This window comes from Nannospalax galili, unplaced genomic scaffold (assembly GCF_000622305.1).
Source record: "Nannospalax galili isolate Female #2095 unplaced genomic scaffold, S.galili_v1.0 scaffold61, whole genome shotgun sequence".
Taxonomy (NCBI): Eukaryota; Metazoa; Chordata; class Mammalia; order Rodentia; family Spalacidae; genus Nannospalax; species Nannospalax galili.
Genome location: NW_008345335.1, coordinates 468,997 through 490,053, shown reverse-complemented (window position 1 = coordinate 490,053; position 21,057 = coordinate 468,997). Strand labels below are relative to the sequence as shown.

General features: G+C 43.0%; 1 protein-coding gene across 5 annotated transcripts in view; it reads right to left on the bottom strand.

Annotated features, from left to right (window-relative positions):
• The window catches only part of Eva1a (eva-1 homolog A, regulator of programmed cell death), a 65,583-nt gene that overhangs the window by 7,179 nt on the left and 37,347 nt on the right, over positions 1-21,057 (bottom strand). For 2 of the 5 annotated variants that reach the window (XM_008841584.3, XM_008841582.3), the window contains one exon: positions 17,922-18,084. In XM_008841584.3, coding sequence (XP_008839806.1) covers positions 17,922-18,021 — 100 coding nt within the window. In that variant the 5' untranslated portion in view covers positions 18,022-18,084. The other 3 variants (XM_029567601.1, XM_029567603.1, XM_029567602.1) reach the window with 3 other exon arrangements.

Below are 21,057 nucleotides of genomic sequence, written 5' to 3'. Positions count from 1 at the left end.
TAGGCTGACAGCCAATATGTCCAAATAATCCTCCTGTCTCTGCCCCAACACAGTGCTGGGATTATAGCCCTGTGTCACCACACCCAGCTTTTTACCTGGGTGCTGGGGATACAAACTCAGATCTTCCTGCTTATACAGCAGGTGCTCTAACCCATTGACCATCTCTCCAGCCCCTTCTCCATTTTAGAAAAAGGTGTCCATTGAGTTTTTTTAAAATTTTTTTTAGTCTTTTTGAGACAGGGTCTCCCTGTAGTGAGATTTTTAAAAATAATTTTTTTACTGTCATTTGAAATAATCTTTTGGAGCCTACCATTATCTACGCAAATCAACATGTGTAACTCCATCCAAGATAACTGTGATGATTTTGTCACTTTTACTGGATTAAGAAATACCTAGGACATTAAGGAAGCATCCTTTTGGGTGTGTCTGTGAGGTCATTTCCAGTGAGGTTTAACTGAGAGGGAAATGTGACCGACACCATCCCATGAGTTGGAGTCCTGGACTAATGTAAAAGAGAAAAGTAGGGGAAGTAAGCTGAGCACCAGCATTCATCTCTCTCTGCTTCCCGAATGTAGGTGTGATATAACCAGCCACCTCCTGCTCCCACAGCCATTCCCTCCCTGCTATGATGGGCTCCACCCCCTCAAACCATGAACCCAGATCAATCCTTCCTCCCATAAGTTGGTTCTTGTCAGGTATTTGGTCAGTGCAACAAGAGAAATAATACCTGAGTATGGTGGCACAGACCTTTAATCCCAGCACTCGTGAGGCAGAGGCAGGTGGATCTGTGAGATCAAGACCACCTGGTCTACATAGTGAGTTCCAGGCCAGCTGGGGCTACAGGGAGACTCTGTCTCAGGAAAAAAGAAAACAACAACAACAACAAAAAACCTAATATAGTAATATAGAGATATTGATGAAGACTATGATTTGTAATAGGCCACAAGCCCAGCCTTCATGTGGGTACAGACCTGCTGCATAAGGGGAGTCTGGCAGTCTTCAGGAGACATGGTCTCCACTAGATCCTCCAGCTCACAAAATGCCTATGATCCCCCCGCCTCCCAGGGATGCTTACTCTATCACTGTGCCCTGAAGCACAAACAGCCCCTGCTTTACTTCTGCCAATCATTTATACCCAGAGATGTCTCACAAGACTGGATTCTTTCTGAAGGCATTTATATCTCTGAATTTCCAGAACCTACAGAGTATCCAAACCCATTGCTACAGTTTCAGGGAATACAACACACCCTCTTATCCTGTCCTCCTTCCTGCTTCCCTCTTCCTCCTCTCTTTCTGCTTTAGTTGTGTCTAATGACATGAAAAGCAGAGGCAGGGAGAGATGTGTAACTCCCTTAGGCCACAAACCATTATAAAGACCAAACAAATAAGCCCAATCGGCCCAATTTGGAAGCCCAGTGTCTCATTGCTTCCTGCAATGTGTATGGGGTCAGGAGCAACACTGAGTGTCCCACTACTCATAGACACTGGGAGGCCCACTGGAGATGATGTGTGGGGAAGGGCCCGGAAAACACTCATTTCTGGGTAAATAAAAGGTGGTATTCTCAGCACCCATCTCATAGCCCTCTGCCAAGCACTGTGGAGCTCCAACTGTACCTCAGCTTTGTAGCTTCTCTGAGGAGCTAACCATATGGAGAGCCACACACTGCATGGCAGCCTGCATTCATCCATGATTAACTTGTGTTCACCTGAAGGCAATTAACCACATAATGCTATCTAATCACTTCAGCTTGGAATAGGCCTGACTCTCATGTAGAATCTGGAACAAGCTCAGAAATTCCTTAAGCTTTCTGATACATGGACATGTCTTAGAAAAACTGGAGTCCTGGATATATCCTCCTGTGACTGGTTAAATCCCAAGATTAGTCTTTCCTTTGTATAATGGGGAGGGGAGCTCTACCACTGATTAGTCAAATCGGCCTGGTTAGATCTCAGCTTCGTGGAACCTTTAAATCCCATCAGAGAAATGGGCACGTGATAAACATAGTTGGAGAGGGTTGGGGAGAGAGTTCAATGGGTCAAGTGTCTTTTGTGCAACTGTGAGGACCTGAGTTTGTATCCCAGAGACCATGTAAAAAAAGTTGAGTGTGGTAACACATGTCTATAACCCCAGCACTGAGGAGGCAGAAACAGGCAGACTTCAGGAGCCCACTAGCCAACCAGATAATCCGAATAGCGAGCTCCAGGTTCAGTGAGAGACCCTGTCTCAAAAAATGAGGTGGAGAATGATAGAGGAAGACACCTAACTTCAGCCTCTAGCCTCCATGTATGCATGGGTGAGTATACTGCACGTGCACACAAAAATAGGCACGCACACATAGACACACAATAAAATAACTGAAGTAGAGAGAAGTGAGGCACTAATGGAACAGCCTCAGAGAGACAGACTCGTAGGACACCACAGGGCTCAGGAAACAGAGCAAGAAAGCTTCAGTCTAGGTGGCCTCCACCAAATGCCATTCTAGTGTTAAGTCAAAAGGAGTATTGCAGGAATAGAGCAAAATGAAAGTCCGTTTGCTGGGAAAACGGGTTCTGCTGTTTTCCAGAATCAAACCTTTCCCAGGGGCTGTGTCCTGACTTGGCTGCTCTGTGCAGAGCACTCCAGCAGCCTCTTCTCTCCAAAGCAGGCTTGACTCAGCCTCAGAAATCTGCCCTAAGTGCTACCAGAATTGATCTTCTGCCACCAGCTACACAGGGCAGAAATAAGGTCACTGTACCTGAGGCGACAGCTTGTCAGAAAGCCCAGGGCCATTCCTCTATCCACACACCCATGGTAGCCCATTAGGTCACTAAGCCTGCCTGCATCTCTGTGAGTTTAAGACAGTCTGGGCTCTGTGTGCTTTTTCTCTAGGTTAGGCCATCTTCACACTGGGGAAATGTGCTCAAGGGGAAAGTAGGAATAGATGGCCGACTTGTTCATTTATTTATTTATTATTTTGTATTTTTGAGTCAGGCTCTTATTCATTCCAGGCTGGCCTTGAACTTCTGATCCTCTTGCCGTCACTCCCAAGTGCTGAGATTATAGTTATGCTCCACAATGCCAGGCTCACAGATGGCTTTAAAGAAAATGATTTCCACACCTTCAATGCATGTTTCTTGGTTCTTTTCTGTGTTTGCATGTGTGTGGAAGCCTCTGTGTGTGTGTGTGTGTGTGTGTGTGTGAGAGAGAGAGAGAGAGAGAGAGAGAGAGAGAGAGAGAGAGATATGATATTGGGGATCTGAACTCCAAGCTCTGCATGTTTGAATTCCTCACACTTGCAAGGCAAAATCTTTACCCACTGAACCATCTCCCCAGCTCCATGTTTTGACTATCAACAAAACAGAGGGACTAGCAAGTAATCAACTGATGGATCATTACAAATTATTCTTGATGACAGATGACTTTGCTTTTGGTAGACAACACAAATTTAATTCTAAGATTTCAGTGATGTCATTACAACAAAACTCATTTTATCCCATTTATATATTTATGTGAACAATTTTTTCAACAACTATACCTATAAAAATGAAACTAGAAACAATATATTCATTGAATCAGGCCTCATTCTTACAAAAACTGTTCCCTTTTTCCTCCTTGAGAGAATCTTTCTATGTAGCCCATATTGGACTGGAATTTGAGATCCTCCTGCCTCAGTTTCCCAGGGGCTGAAATTTTGGGCAAGACCCCCACACCCAGATGCAATAAATGATATTTATACACAAATACATAAATTAATGGGAAAGCTGATCCATCTCGTGTGTTCGTGTATGTGTGTGTGTGTGTGTGTGTGTGTGTGTGTGTGTGTGTGAATGTGGAGGTGGAGGGCGGATGCATGAGTGTAGGAGGTGCATGTGCTCGTGTGTGGAAGCCAGAGGACAACCTTGAGTGCAATTCCTAAGGAGCCGTCTACACTGATTTTTTGAGACAGGGTCTTCCACTAGCCTACAGCTCCCCAAGCAGGCTACAGTGGCTAGCCAGTGAACCCCAGGGATCTCTTGTCTCTGCCTGTCAGGCACTAAACTTACAAGAGGGCAACACCATGCCTAGCATCTTACATGGGCACCGGGGGATCAAACTCAGGTCTTCATGTTTGCAAGACTTAACAGACTAGGCCATCTTCCCAGACTCCTGATCTACAGCTTTAAGAGACAAGGTTACCTATAAATTTTAATTTTTATGTATAAAAACTCCCTTTTACCTTAGCCTCATACAAAATATATCTCACACAAAATCACCTTCTTTTACTTCTGAATATTCAATGTCTCCTCTTTCCTTCTTTCCCTCCTTCTTGGCTACTTCTCTCTGCTTTTCTCCATCAAACTTCAGTTACAGTGAGCCCTCCTCTTTTTCATTAATGCAGAACTGATATAAGGTCTCTGCCTGGAACTCCACACACACTGAATTCTCCCTTTTGGCAGTAAGGAACGTTCTAACAAGTTTTTCTAAAATTCTATTAAGGATCACTTCATTATGAACAGAGCAAATAGTCTACAGAGTTATTGTGAAAATTTGCTCCTGGGAAAAGAATTTAAGATCATCCTGAACATACTTTGGTTTAGGAGATATAGCTCTGAGATAAGTATGTATGCTTCAGTAGACCCTAACAGAAAAAAAAAAAAATTATTTCTAGCATAGGGCAGGCTTTTTCATCATGCTAAAAAAATGATGAGCCTATTATAATTCAAATACAGCTTTTTAGGAACTGAAGAGATGGCTCAACAGTTAAGAGTGCTTGTTGCTTTTCCAGAGGACCAGAGTTGAGTTCCCAGTACCTATGTTGGAGAGTTCATGACCACTTGTAACTACAGTTTCAGGGAACCTGATGCCATCTTCTGGCCTCCATGGGCATCCACACTCATGTGCATATACCCATGCATATTTTTCAAAAATATATAGCTTTTCTAAGTTCAAATGAAATGTGCTAAAGAGAGAGATCAGCTGACTTCTACGTAACATCCATGAAGTTGGCTAGTGAGCCCCTGAAATCTGCCTGTTTCTGCCTCCTTAGTGCTGGGGTTATAGACATATGTCACCACACCCAGCTTTTTTTACATGGTTGCTGGGATACAAACTCAGATCTTCACACTTGTGCAAAAGACACTTGACCCATTGAACTCTCTCCCCAACCCTCTCCAACTATCTTTTATCATGTGTCCATTTCTCCTATAGGATTTAAAGGTTACATGATAGATAGATGATTGATTGATGATAGATAGATGATAGATAGATAGATAGATAGATAGATAGATAGATAGATAGATAGATAGATAGATGATAGATATCCAAACAGACAGACAGAGGGGTCTGTCATTTACTGAATCTGCCAGGATTGGGGCAATCTCTATGTGCTAGTTTTCTGTCTTTAGCCATCACAATTTAGCACCATGGGAAATTACTGATAACCATGATTAAGCCATGAGGCTGAGGTGACCTATGTCATTAGTTTCATCAAGGTGGAAAGCTACACATGAGACTAAAGGTAGAAAATGAATAATTCTGACTTTCGTAGCCTGCCCTTACCCAACCTATTACGTAGGGATAACTTTTATTGTTGGCATTATTGCTTTGTTTTATAAGACAGGATTTGATTGTGTAGCCTAGGCTGGCCTTAAGTTCTTGTTCCTCCTGTGTCCAGTTCCTTAGTGCCGGGAGTCATGGGCCACCAGGCCCAGCTCACGGGCCTAATTTTGGAAACTGCTGTTCTCATTCTAGCTTAACTAGTTTTTCTCATCCTGCTTCCCAGATAAGAAAACATCATTTTTGCCTACAGCATTATCATCTGGAGATACAGATTCCCAGAGAAGCAGAACCAAAGCAACTAGGCAGAGCGAACGAGCTTATTGGGACTCACTGGGCACAAAGCTAGCGCTTCAGGGCAGATTTTCACAGCTGGCATAATTTTGAGTCATGCTTCCTCATTTTCTATATACATCAGAACTAGAGCTCTAAAGTGATTGTTTTTCTCTCCTCTAATACTTCCTGCTCCAGGTCACTTCCTCTTGGCCAATGATCTACCCTGGTCTTGACTACATCCAGACAGCTGGTAATTATCCAGGAAGCAGGGTGAGGAGGGCCATTGTTGGTTGTTTTCCCTTAATAAATAAAAATAAATGTATTGCTATATCTTGTTTCCTGCAGGATCATTGTTTTCATAGGCAGGAAGAGGCCTATTGTGGAGGTCTCAAGGCTAATTTCATTTGCATCCTGGGAGGTCAGATCATGCCCAGGAGACTTCAGGAAAAAGCAGCCACATCCCACCAGGCCAGATCAGCTGGTCTCCAAGCACAGGTACCATGTTCTCTGCCTGAGCTTTTCTGTTGACCTCAAAGCTCTCAGCCTTTTGAGTGGAAGGGATTGAGGTTTTTAAATGGGCTTTAAAGAGAGTAACAGAGCTGTGTGGATTCAGGGAGGGCTCAGTACAATGTCTTCACTGAGTTCTCCATCATTGTACAGAGAGATCTTTGTGGCATCGCCCCCTGCCCCTCCCCAGTTCTTCTGTCTACTCTGATGCTGGAGGAAGCTCCCCTCTTCTGCCCCTGACTTGTTCTCCTTGGGAAAAAAGAATACTGCAGAAGCTCTGTCCCTGCCAGGCCAGCTCAGATGTGTGCTTTGTGTCTCCCTCTCTCATCTTTTCCTCCCTACCTCCTGGGCAGTAGGTACCCCACAGGGAAGCCTCCATTTCCCTAGTCCTCACCCTATAGACTGCTCACTTTTCTCCCATCTTGGAAAATAGCTGCAGTTCTATACCTTCTCTGTGGCTCAAGGGAGGTAGGGAAAGACTCCCATTCATTCTTTGCTGGGGCTTCCCCCCTGCTGCAGACTGGTTTGATGCTTGTCTGGGTTCTTGAGTTTGAAAGGGAAGAAGCATGTGATTAATTAGCCCCTCCCCCACCTCGTCTAGGTCACACTTTATGTAGTTGTGTTATAATTAACTATATAGCCATTATCTTTCCCACAGGACAGTGAGAAATTTGGGTGCAGAAATCTAAGTCACTTTGGATTCTCAGAATGCAGTACAGTGAATTGCTCAAGGTGACTTCCTCACAAATATGTGTTGTTGTCAAATCATGAATTACATTTAAATTAACCATGCATATACAAATTCTAAAAGTTCGGTTAATAACGTCATTATATGTAAATACATTTATGAGTATATAAACGTATAAATGGAATTGTATGTTATTAGTCAACTTTTTGTCCCTATCACCAAAGTACCTAACATAAACAATTTAACATTTTATTTTGTCTGGCAGTTCCAGCGCGTGGTGGTTAGTTCTAATTGTCAACTTGACACAATGTAGAATCAGTGAGCACTTGTCTAGATCAGGTATGTCTCTAAGGGATTGACTTGATTACAAGCCAATTGATATGGGAAGATTCAGCCCTCTGTGGACAGCAACATTCCTTGGGTTCGGGTCCTGGGCTGTATCAGCTAAGCACAGCAGGTGGCAGGGACACAATGATTTTCTCTCTGCTCTTGACTATAGATGTGATGTGACCAGCAGCTTCAAGTTATTGCCTTTAGTTAGGGTATTTTATCAAAGCAAGAGAAGTGAAGCTAGGACACAAAGGGTTAATCCACGGTCATCTCATTTTATGGCTGACAGAAGTAGACAGGAGACAGGAGATAGGAAGAGTGGGGGCAATGTACCCCCAGTGACCTACTCCTTCAACTAGGCCCCTGTTGGGTAGGTGTCCTCCGAAAAGCTAGAACTGAACTAGGGTGGGTCTAGAGACCGAAGCTGAGAGACGCTGAGCACGCTGGGAAAAAAAGGGAGGAGCTGTGGCCATTTTGGAAACATAATGCTCTGAACTGCAGTTGAAAAATTGGCAGAGACCTTGGGCAGGACTCGCTGATGGTGTTTCAAATATGGGAAAGAAAAAGCCTATGAGAATTCATGTCTTTGTAATCACTCCCTCCCAGATGTCATAAACTATGCAGAACCCAAATAGAAGGTATTCTGTCAGTTTTGTCAGCCCTGGGACCTCAGAGGGCACATGCTTGTGGGTCTCCCAAGGAGGAGGGGTGGGAAAAATTTAGTGCAACAGCCCCCCATCCTAAAATTTCCAGAAACCACCAAAATAGTGCCACCAGCAGGTGACTAAGTCTCCAACACATGTCACTTGAGATACACTTTACATCCTGTGTGTGTGTGTGTGTGTGTGTGAAATCATCATATACATGTGTGTATGTGTGCATATATATAAAATAAAATATCATTAGAAGAATAGGGGATGGGGCCAGTGAGATGGCTCAGTGGGTAAAAAGTACTTGCTGTCTAGCCTGACAACCTGAGTTTGAACCCCAGGACTCACATGAGAAGGAGAACCAATTCCTGCAAGTTGTTCTTAGGCCTCTATATGCATGCCATAGTATGTGCACACACACACACACACACACACACACACACACACTAATAAGTAAATAAATAAGTAAATAAAAAATGTAATTTAAAACAGAGCAGAAAATGGAAAAATATGTAAAAATCACCATAACTCACAACTTGAACATCATTATGCAGTACGTAGTGTAGTGAAATGGATTTTTGTCTTCTCTCTGTGTCATAATAACATGTACACATTTATTTGTATTTATTTGTTACAGTCAAAATATTCACACCAGATTTATCACCACATCGTTTCCTCGGGGCATACTCATACAGTGATAGCACTGCTCTGCGTTGTTCCTCTTCCTCAACCCCACCTAGACTAGCTTATCCAGAGACAATGATGAACCACATTTACAAAAATGGTCTCTTGGGGCTGGAGAGATGGCTCAGTAGTAAACACTGGCTGCTCTTGTAGGGACCCAGGTTTGGTTCCCAACACCCACATGGCAGCTAATGACCATCTGTAACTCAAGTTCCAGAGAACCCCACACCCTCCTCTGGTCTCCACAGGCACCAGGCCCACATGTGGTGTACTTACATACCTGTAGGCAAACACTCATACACATTAATATTTATAAATTTTTTAGAATATAAAAATGTTTTCTTGCCTTCATTTAGTTGATTGGAAAATACAAAAATAATGATGGCAGGAATATTTTGTGCCTAATACTACTTCCTTTTTGGCTTATTTATTGTTTACTGCCTTGCAGGGATTCTCAAACAAGAATCTGTGTTAAATAGATATCCATCATTACAGCTCTTCATATGTTGCCAAGTGGCCTTCAAAGTTGGCACATCCCTTTGCCATCAGCAGCACATGAAAGTATGACTTTCATCAAATTCTCTTTCATCAAACTGTCTCCTCTAGCAACAGATAATTCCAACTCTTAGAATTTTTTATAAGTCTTATACTCAATAAGAGGTTACTTTTTTAATCTACAAGTCTTACTGTGAGCCTACAGTGTCTTGGACTGTGCTCTTGTCACTAAGGGGACAAAGTTCTCAGCTCTCACAGGATCCCCAGTATAGACAGGAATAACAAATACCAACAACTACATCACTTTCACAAATGTTCAAATCTGTGATTGCAGTCCATTGAGTTGTGGAAGGCTAAGCCCCTTTATTGCTGAGAGACCACCCTCTTCACACCCAGCATAAGAAAATACAAAAGAACACATAAGAAACGTGATTCTGGCCAGCTACTACATAGTCAGCTGTACCTGTAGTTTATTGATTAAGTAAAAACTGTAAACCAGGGGGCTGGAGGATTGGCTCAGTTGATAAAGTGCGTGGACCTCCCCAGCACCCATGTAATAAAAAGAACCTCAGTGCTGGAGAAGTGGAGGCAGGCAGATCCTGGAGCTCACTGGCAACCAGTCAAATTGATAGCTCCAGGTTTAGTGAGACTTGTTTCAAAAATAAGGTGGAGAGCAATAGAGGAAGACAACTGATGTTGACTTGTGTCCTACACACACATACAACACACAGATGAATGAACACACTCATATATGCATGCCAACTGTGGTGTGTGTGTGTGTGTGTGTGTGTGTGTGTGTCTGCCTGTAATCTTAGGACATGGGAGGTAGAAGCAGGAGGATAGTAGAGAGTTCAAGAGCAGCCAGGGCTACACAAGACACTAATAATAAAAATTGTGTGTGTGTGTGTGTGTGTGTGTGTGTGTGTGTGTGTGTGTGGTGTGTTTACTGATTCTCAAAACCTCTTCATTAAAAAACTACTATAAATCGAATGACAAATTGGAGAAATACTTGTAATAATAACAGAGACAAAGGACTAATGTGTATTCCTAAAAAAGCATTTAAAAAATAAGTAACAATGGGGCTGGAGAGATGGCTCAGCAGTTATAAGCACTGGTTGCTCTTCCAAAGGACCCCAGTTCGGTTCTCAACAACTATATGGTGGCTAACAACCATCTGTAACTCCAGTTCCAGGGCATCCAACACCCTCTTCTGACCTCCTTGGGCACTGTACACACGTAGTATACTTATATACAAGTCGGCAAAACATACACATAAGTAAAAATAAAGAAAAAAAATTTTTAAAAGAAAATAAGTAACAACTAATAAAGAAAATAGAGAAAAGATCTGAGCAGTTCACAGAAAAAGCCATGAAAATAGCTCATCAACACACAAAAGCATGTTCTTGTCAAACGGACTAGAATACCATGACTCACAAACTATATCTGGTGAGAGCCCCTGGTCCCATAAACAGAATTCTTATGCATAGTCTGTGTCTGCCTTTGTGTTGCAACAGAGTGAAACTGGTAGAACACAGACTGGAGCACAACACTGAAAATACTCTCTGGTGTTTTATGGTTAAAAAAAAAAGTTTGCTGACACCTGACCAACAAAAATTAAATGACATTTAGGGATCATATTTTCATCTGTCAGATTGGCATCCCCCCAATTTAAAACAATGCTTTGAGGCTTTTCATACATCTCTTTAAAAAGACTGAATTGGTAAGATTCTTTAAGAGGAAGCTTGATGACATTTTTCCTTAGAATGTGTGTATATGCTATGATCCAGCAGATGTGTTTTGGGAAACAAATTCTGCAAATGCACTTTAACAGATACATCATAGCTATTTACTGCAGCTCTGTTTGTTGCTCTGTTTAGAAAGATCTGAGCCATTCCCATGGCCATGGGCACAGGACTGGCTAAACTCTGGATGGCTCATATGTGCAATGGAGCAGTAAGCAACTGTCTAACAGAATGAGGGATGACTCCAGGATATATTGTTCACTGGGAAAAGCAAAGTGCAGACAGCATATTTGATGTGCTCCCCATGTACAACATAGGAGAGGAGGTGACCAGCAGGATACACAAGCCCTTAGGGACAGCTTCCAATCAAGAGCTGGGTGGAAGGGGCAGCTCCAGGGTGAGACTTCTTCCTCTGTGTCTCTTCACGCTCTTTCACACATTGAGCCATGCAGCTACATGCATTGATTTGTTGATCATCTGATGGCTTCTGAGCGCTAGTCTACATGAAGAGGACACACAGCAGATAACAGGTAAGAAAGAAATCTCTGTTCCTGGGGGTTTTCTTTTTAGGAGGGGAAATAGAAAACAAATAAAATGTGTAGTATATTAGAGGGAAACAGAATGATAAGGGGGAGAAAAATATGAGAAACGCAGGGGTGCACATGAGGTGCTCAGTGTGAGCTGGTGGACACCGGCAGACAGAGTGGCCAGTGGGAAACTCACTGAAGAGGTAGCTTGAAGGAAATCCCTAAAAGAAGGGAGGAGTGAGCCAGGAGCACACACTAAGGATTCAAATAATGATAGTAAAATGAGTAATTATTCCATTTACTCTTTCTAAAGACCCTATTAGAAGTTATTAATGAGGCCATTATTAATGAAATTGTTATCCTCACTATAAAGCGTTACATTCTGGTTCCAGTGGATTGCTTGCTAATTGTTAAAAACAGGAAATGTTAACTCCCTCAAACCAAGTGCAGAGATAAAAGGAACAAAACATAAACTTGGGGAACTGATGGAAAAAGAGCTCTACAGCCTCCTATGGGTAAGAGAGCTCCTTTAGGCTGCTACCTTAACATTTGGTACTACCTGCAGCTACAAATTATGTTAGTAGTTAAAGCCTAAAAAAAAGTTTGGATTTTCGGCATGTGTATATATATGTGTGTGTGACAGGCATGTGTATATGAATGTTTACATGTGAGTGGGGATGCATGTGTGTACAGATGCACATGCATGTGTACACACATACATGTGGAGGCCAGAGATTGATGGTGATCCTTGATCCTGCTCCACCTTACATATTAAGGCAGGGTCTCTCACTTGAATCCCAGCTCCCATGCACTGGGATTACAGGCAAGCTACATGCCCACTGGCATTTACACGGCCTTGGGGATCTGACCTCCAGCCCTCCCACTGCCATGAAAGCTCTTTACACCCAGCATTTCCCCAGTCCAGCATTCATTTGCATTTAATCCAGGAGATAGCAACAATGCCCTGAGGAGTTCTTAAAAAAGAAGAAAAGAACTGTATCATTGCACATGTACTTTGGAGAGATTATTTTGCTACAGAATAGATTGTGGAGCAAGGCTGGAGGTAATAAGATGATTGGAAATGCCATTATGGCAACTCAGGCAACAGCATGATGAGCTTGAGCCAAGTCAGTGATGGGGGAACACAACTAAGAGACTAAGATGCTAAACAGACTGATCTTAGCCAACTGCATGTGTTCCATGAAGAAAGTGCGTCAATGGTTAAAACTCTATTTCTCAGTTAGGAACACAGAATACTCTACTCTAGACCAAGCTGAATTTTGAAATGCTTACAGCACATCCCAGTGGTAATATTCAGATTTAGCTATGTGGCTGAAGAAGTCAAAAAGAGGGGAATGGGAATTGTCTAATGTATGTATGACATAAGTAAAAATTAATATTCTGATCAAATATCACTTCTTACAAAGTGGTGTCAAAGAGTAAAGAATACAGCTAAGTAGGCTGGGGAGAGAGCTCAGTCAGGAAAGGGCTTGTTCAATCCTCAGAACCCAAATTAAAAATAGCCAGGCAGGGTGGAGCATGCTTGTAATCCAAGGGCTGGGAAGGTGAAGGCAGACTGATCCCTGGGGCTCAGTGGCCATGAGTTCCAGACCAGTGAGATGCCCTCTCTCAAAAAACCAAGGTGAATGATGCCCGAAGAATGACAGCTCAGGTTTTTCTCTGCTCTCCACATGCACGTGCGCGCACACACACACACACACACACACATACCTGCACACACAGGAACACACACAAAAAGAAAATAGCTAAGCAAAAGAAAATAAAAAATATACAGACATACTATATTGGTTACTTTTCTGTTGCTGTGATAAAACACCATGACTAAGGCAACTTACAGAAGGAAGAGTTTATTTGGGTTTATGGTTCCAGAAGGATAAGATCTCATCATGGCGGAGAAGGCATGGCAACACATCTTAAATGGAGAACAGGAAGCAGAGAAGGCAAACTGGAAGTGGGGCAAGGGTATGAACTCTCACGCCCAGTGATGTGCTTCCTGTAGGAAGGCCACACCTCCTAAATCTCCCACATAGCACCACCAACTGGGATTCAAGTATTTGGGCCTATGGGGGGGCACTCTCATTCAAACCACCATATATAGTCATACAATCCTAGCACCCACATAAATTGCAGTAGGATGGAGTTACATTTATGTATAAATAGACACCAATAATGGGTTACGTTATGTATATGTATACATGCACTGTACACTGTATGTGGTGAATATGCATGATCTGCATCTGATTAATATATTGTTTCATCTTTCTATCTCAATTAATATTCACCAATTTTCCACCATTAAAATGATTCACCATTAAAATGATACCTCATTGTAATGTGTCTGTCTACATCTCTATTCCCTTGAAAGAAATTCCTTAGCAGTGAGATTCCTGACTATATAATATATTCACTTTTTGATAGCTTTTGATAGGTATTATAAAATTATTCCCTAGAGAGCTTATGTCAAGTAATTTCATCAGCAATACACATCTCCCCACACTTTGCCCTGTTCTCATTTTGCATTTATTTACTAGAATTCTAAACTGTTTAGTTGCATTGACCATTAGTATTTTTCCTTACATAAACTGCTAATTCTTATCCTTTATTACGTTTCCTCTTGGGACATTTTTATTAATTCATGAAAATTTATGTTATAAATTTCATCATTTCAGCATTAACAACTACTTTTTTTCTTACAAAGAAAAAGACAGCCAAGCATGGTTGATTATTCCTATAATCCCAGCACTTGTGAGGCTGAGGCAGGAGGAGGATCACTGTGAGTTAAAGACCAACCTGGGCTACATAGCTTGTCATTTCTCTTCAGTGGGTTTTGTTAAGCAGATATTTTTAATTACTGGAATAGTCAATGTTCAAAGTAGCTATTGTGAAGAATGGTAACAGTCTTATGTAGTTATGATTTAAGATTCGTGGCACACAGACATTGGCAAGACATATCCGGAAGCAAATAGGGAGACCAGAACTCCACGTGAACAGCTCATCTGGTATTAGAGCACATGTGTGTGGGCTGGGTTCTACATGCACAGTGAGCACATTTGGTAGTCTGGTTGCAGACCACATACCAACTCTATCTAGATAATAGTTGCAGACTACATATCAACCCTATCTAGACAATCTGAAAGTAAAACCAGCCCTTTCTCAAAGGAAATCTAATCAGAACCTCAGTCCCTTCCTCTTCAAACAACACACAGAAATGCCAGGTAAAAGGAACAAACTAAACAAAAGCCAACTATCAAAAGATTAAAAACACACTTGCACAGCAGAGGAACAGTTTCCAGAGAGCATTTCCATGTGTTACTAACTAGCTCCTTTTGCTTAAACAGCATCTGCTCCCCAAAATGACCTTAAGAAGAACGTTAGCCATCTTGCTGAAAAGTGCAACTTTGAGTCAAGGAAGAGGCAAATATCAGTCTCTCAGAGTCACACATCTATCTCCCTCTCTCCCAGAAGGCTCTCAAACATACCAGATGACCCAGAAACACACACACACACACACACACACGCACACACACAATTTCACACATATATTCAGACACAAAGTGAGTAGGATTCACTCAGCGTGAGTTTCATTTATCAGTTTAATCAGAAGTCTGACAAAGGAATAAGGCAGTTGTGAGCATTAGCAAGTAAAAGCATGCTGCTAACAGAATGAACCACGTGGATAGAACAAGAGGCAACTTGTGTTATGGTTCTCCAGAGGAACACAATCAATGGGGGCAGGGACTTATTAGACGGGCTTAGATAATCAGAGGCTATGACATAGTTCCCACAGTCTGTGGGTTGGACAGCTGAGGAAGCCAACAGCTGATCAGTCCTGAAAGCCTCCCGGAGAACTTCGGGTGCCAGTCACCGCTGAAGGACTGACTAACCTGGAATCTGATGCCCAGGAGCAATGGCAGCAGAGAGAAACATACCAGCAAGGAGGGTGGTGCCTGCGGGGTGATTGGTTTTAATTAGCAACTGGACACACTCTAGAATCACCTGGGAAGAGACTCAAAATCACGTGGGCATGTCTGTAGGAGACTGTCTTGATTATGTTGGTTGAAGTGGGCAGACCCAGCCTGAATATGGGCAGCAGTAACCCTTAAGCAGGGGATTCTGAGCTGTATGAGAATGAAGAAATGAGCTGATCATGCAAACATTCACTCTCTCTGCTCTTGACTTAGGGTGTGACCAGCTGCTTCAAGTTCCTGCCACTTTGACTTTCTTTTTTTTTTAACAGGGTCTCCCTAGTCCCGCCCTGCCTGGAAGTCTCTACATGGACCAGGCTGGCCTCATCTCACAGAGATCCACCTACCTCTGCCTCCAGAGGGCTGGTATTAAAGGGGTGCATCACCACGCCCATGCCCACCTTCACTTTCCTGTAATTCTGGGCTGCAACCTGGAATTGTGAGCTAAAGTAAACCTTTTCTCCCCTAAGCTGCTTTTGTCAGGTATCTTATCACAGAAGCAGAAAGGCACCACCTGTGTAGGAGCTCCCGGCTTCTTTTTCATTCCACTTAGATCCCCAGCTTACTGCCACCTTCAAGATGAGTGTTTTCCGCTTGGTCCTCTGACCCACATCAACCTCTGGAAATACCCTCATAGACACATCCAGATGTGCACCAATATTCTAGGTACCCCTCAGTCCATTCATGTTGACAATAAAGATTAATCACCACACAACTGATACTGAGAGTAAACAGGAGGGACCTGAGGAGGTAAAGGCCAGACACAGCAGAATGGACATGACAAAAGACCAGTTTTTTCCCACAAGTCTCTCCTGCCATGATTTCCAGCAGTACTTCCAATCCATTTGTTCCATTTTCTTTAAAGACAGTGGCTATTCACCTTAATGTTTTAAATGCTCTTTATTCATTTCCTTTATAATCCTAGTATTCTCAATTTCAGAATAATTTTTTAAATTATGTGTATGTGTGTTGTTTGTGTGAGGGCGTGTGCTTGTGTGTGAAGATGCCTGTGGGGGCCAGAACAAGGCATCAGATTCCCTAGAGCTAGAGTTACAGGTGGTTGTGAGTACCCCAATATGGGCCCTCTACAAGAGCAGTACGTGCTCTTACCAGCCACTCAATCAATTTTTAATCATCATGTCTATTTACTGCATCTAACAAATTTTATTTTAGAGACTCAACTTCACATTTTTTTGGCATCCACTTTAGTGCTCAGTCTATGCTTATTTAAATTTACTCTGTGTGCGTGCATGTGTGTATATGCATTGGGCTTGTGTCACGGCATGCATGTAGGGTCAGAGAAAAACTTGGGGGAGTCAGTTCTCTTTCCACCATGTGAGTTTCTGGGATTGCATTCATGTCATACAGGCTTCACGGTAAGCACCTTAAGTTGCTGAACCATCATCAGCATCCCCCCCATAACAGACAGACAGACACAGACAGACAGACAGACACACACACACACACACACACACACACACACACACACACACATGTTTATTTGAAAGAAGCAATGCTTTCCTGCACCAATCAATGTTTAATGACAGTGTAACAGGGTAGGAAGAAGGAAGATGGGAGGAGACAGAAAATCAGGGCCGTGGACTTTTTCAGCCTTAACAAGATTGCCAGACACACAGTAAATAGAAGCCAATTCAGTGAGTTACCATTCAGTGGCCACATCTAAGGGTCACGCTGGCCAAAATGGAAAACTGCCAGGTACTGCTTGTGCTGAGCAGAACTCTAAAGTCCAGTACTCTGTTTGCTCTCATCAGAGACATTTTCTTGGGACAGCTGATTTTCTAGTGTCCTTGAGACTGTGGAAATTCCAGACCCTCACCGCTACTCACTACTTCACTCTGAGGATTCTTTAGGCTAGAGACAGGAGATTGCCACCCACTAGCTCCTGCAAACATGTTGTCCAAGCTCCAAACCTCCCTACTCTAGCTTCAGTGCTTTTTATCCCTGATATACCTTGAAGAAAGAGTGAAAATAAAAGTCCTCTGGGGCTGGGGATGTAGTTCAGTGGGTAGAGAGCTTGCCTAGCTTGCAACAAGCCCTGGGTTCAGTCTCCAGCACTGCACAAACCGGGAGGGGTAGCAGAAACACATAGAAAGTTTGAAGCTAACCTGAAATACATGAGACCCCCCCACACACACACAAAGAGCAACCTGTGTGGGATTGAGAACCACACAGAAATCTTCAGGCTGAGTGAAGTGTTCCTCAGTCCCTTCCTCATCAGATTTGATAGTAAGGACAGAAACCACCAGTAGCCCAAGGCTAAAAGGAAACCAAACATTTCTCCAGCAAGACAAGGCTGTGAGAAGGCTTATCTGCCAAATTAGAGACTGTCACACTTAAATACTAACCTGAAGGACTTCCACCTCAAACCCAATGGAACAGAGCCTCACTGTGATTAATGCACCACATCTCTCCTAATATGGCCAACTAATCCCAGTCACCAAAAAGCAGCCCAGGACCTAGCCCCAGGTCACAGTCCTAGTCAGCAGAGACTAGCACCTACCTGAGACAAAGGAACAGGTGGCCAGGATACTGCTGAGCAAAGCCATTTCTGATGGCTCCACAGTCACTGGCTCCATGCTGGGGCTGAGAGGCAACCTCATGTGACATCCGAGGAGACCTGGAGACACTTCTGCTGAATCAGTGTGGCCTCTGTCCCTCTTCTCCTGTTTGGAGACATAAAGTGAATGGTGAGGCACAGCCTGCTTTCCTGATGTGTTCTCAGCAGCCTCTGCTTGGGACCAAACACCCAGACTCCCAAATACCAGCCACCTTCCCCAGCTAGGAAGCCACAAAGATCTGGGGTGTTGTCCTTTGTTCAAGTGAGGTGTCTGGCTTTCAAGAGGCAGCTACAGTTCATGTTTCCCCCAGCTTTTTTTTTTCCTTTTTTTTCCCTCTCCATCTCCTCCTAACTCCCTACTTTAGCACTCCCTCAGGCCTTTCCTGGAACTCCTTATTGCACTGTCCCTGGTTCATTTTTGAAGAACAGTCCATTGGAATCAAATGATCACCTCAATTAGTGCTCTGATCCTGTTCTGATCTCCCAGGAGCCTGCACTGATGACACGTCTGGACTTTGATCGGGTGCCTCATCCCTCCAATCAAAATATGCCACCCTTGGTAATAGGTCAGAGACACCCATCCCAGAGCTGCCAATATATATCCAGTTCTAAAACACCCAAGAGAGCTCAGGAGCTCAGCCAGCTCCCTGAGCCGAGCTCCATGATTCCCTCATGAAAGTGATATGCTGGATGGACACATACTAACACATACCACACACACACACACATACACATATACATACACATGATATATACATATAAATATATTCATACATACAAAAACATGCAAATACACACACCACACACATGAATAGACATGTACATATACACACATATACACAGTACACTATATACAAAAACATGCAAATACACACACCACACACATATGAATGCACATGTACATATACACACAAATACAGTATACATATATACATTATATACATAGACACATGTTCATACATGCACATAAACATATGCTCACACATAAACACATAAAAACACATGCATATACACATATGAATGCACACTTATGCACACATGATACATGCACATGTACAGACATGCACAATAGACACATACATATATACATGCACACACATAGACACATACAAGTATCACATGCATACACATGCAACACACCATATACACCCCCATGCGTACATAAATATACATGTTAATACAAATACACACAGCATATCACATACCTATACACAGCCCACATATATACACATAGGCATACACACATATACACACTGATGGTCAGGCTTGGCAGCAAGTGCTTTTACCCACTGAATCATCTTGTCAACCCAGAGGTACCCAGTCTTAACCAAAGGCCTGGATGATGTGAACTGGCCTCGTGGAAATCCAGGTGAAGCCAAATGGTCCAGGCAAGGGAATGGGAAATAAAAATAAAATCCTTTATACAATCTGAGGCCAGCAAATTAAAAAAAAAAAAAAGACCAACTCAGGAGTAAGACAGAAACAACCACAAGGCTCTTGGAGCAGCCAGAGCCCCCCAGAGAGACAGGATGATGAAGCGGGGAGCTGTGGGGCTCTGAGAGGAGGCTGGCTGCTGTGGAGGCCCCAGCTTCTGAGACACAGCAGGCCACTCCTTCAATAGCTATTTGCAGCTCTAAGAGGTGACCACTGGAGGATACAGCTGAAAGGTGAAAGGCCAGGTCACCAGTGGGTGTCCAGTGCTTATCATCCTGGGCTCAGCAAATGTGATAACCCTGGAACCCAGGAAGAGAAGGAAGCTGCTAGAATCTGAATGTGTAGTGAGAGAAGGTACGAGGCATTCAGACCCATCCCCTCCCACCTGTCCCCACACAACTTCACAGTGCATGCCTCATCCTTCATTTCTTAGAACCTGCAACAGTCATTTTGCTGAGAGCTTGTTCCTACTTAATCTCACACACACCAACAAGGGAATCTTTCTTCAGTACGAATATGACCACATCACTCCCAAGCCCAGCCCTTTAACCAGTCTCCATTTACTTTCTAAGCATAAGGCAGGCCCTTCCGCAATCCAGACTCTAATTTCAGAGTCTAACATGTGTCTTGCCCAGCTCACACACATAGACACAGACATGAGCTTAGTGCTCAGGACTGCCAGATTGTTTTCAATTCCTCAAGTGCAGCAAGCTCTGTCATCGTTCCATGTGTTTGACTGTGGTCTTCATTTGGTCTAAACACCTCTTTCCTCCCCTCATCTGTCTGGCAAATGTTTCCATTAAGAGGGAATACAAAAGTTCTATGACAGTTTCAAAATCCCATTGGCTTTTTCCTGACAGAAACAGAAATTTTTCACACTAAAATCCATTATAGAAACTAATTAAAAAAAAAAAAAACCCTTGAGAATCTTCTTAGAAAAATTAAAAGAAACAAAAATAAAGTTGGAGAACTCTTTCTGACTTTAAAACTTACTAACAGGCTGGAGATATAGGTCAGTGATAGAGCATTTGCCTACCACATATGAAGCCCTACGTTCAATTCCCAATACTGGAGTTAAAAAGACTCACTACAGAGCTACAGAGGTTGGAGAGATGGCTCAGCAGTTAAGAACACTGACTGCTCTTGCAGAGGACCCAGGTTCAGTTCCCAACACCCACATGATGGTAAACAATCATCTGTAACTCCAGTTCCGGGGATCCGATGCCCTCTTCTGACCTCTGTGGGCATTTGCACAAACACAGGTGCATTTACATACATGCAGGCAATACATTCATACACATAATTTTTTTTTTTAAAAAAAAGACTTATTACAAAGCTACAGTATCCAAAACAATGTGGAATTGATCTCAAACAGACCATGGAACAGAGCTCCAAAAATAAGCCTAGTGGCACATGCCAGCACTTGGGAGGCAGAGGCAGGCAGATCTCTGTGAGTTCAAGGCCAGCCTGGTCTATATAGTGAGTTCCAGGACAGCTGGGGCTACAGGGAGACCCTGTCTCAAAAAGACCGAAAAATAAAAGCATATATATATACACACACACACGTGTGTGTGTGTGTGTTCAAATAACTGTCAAGCTCATTTAGTGGGGAAAGGACCATATTTTTAGTGAACAGTGTTAGGAA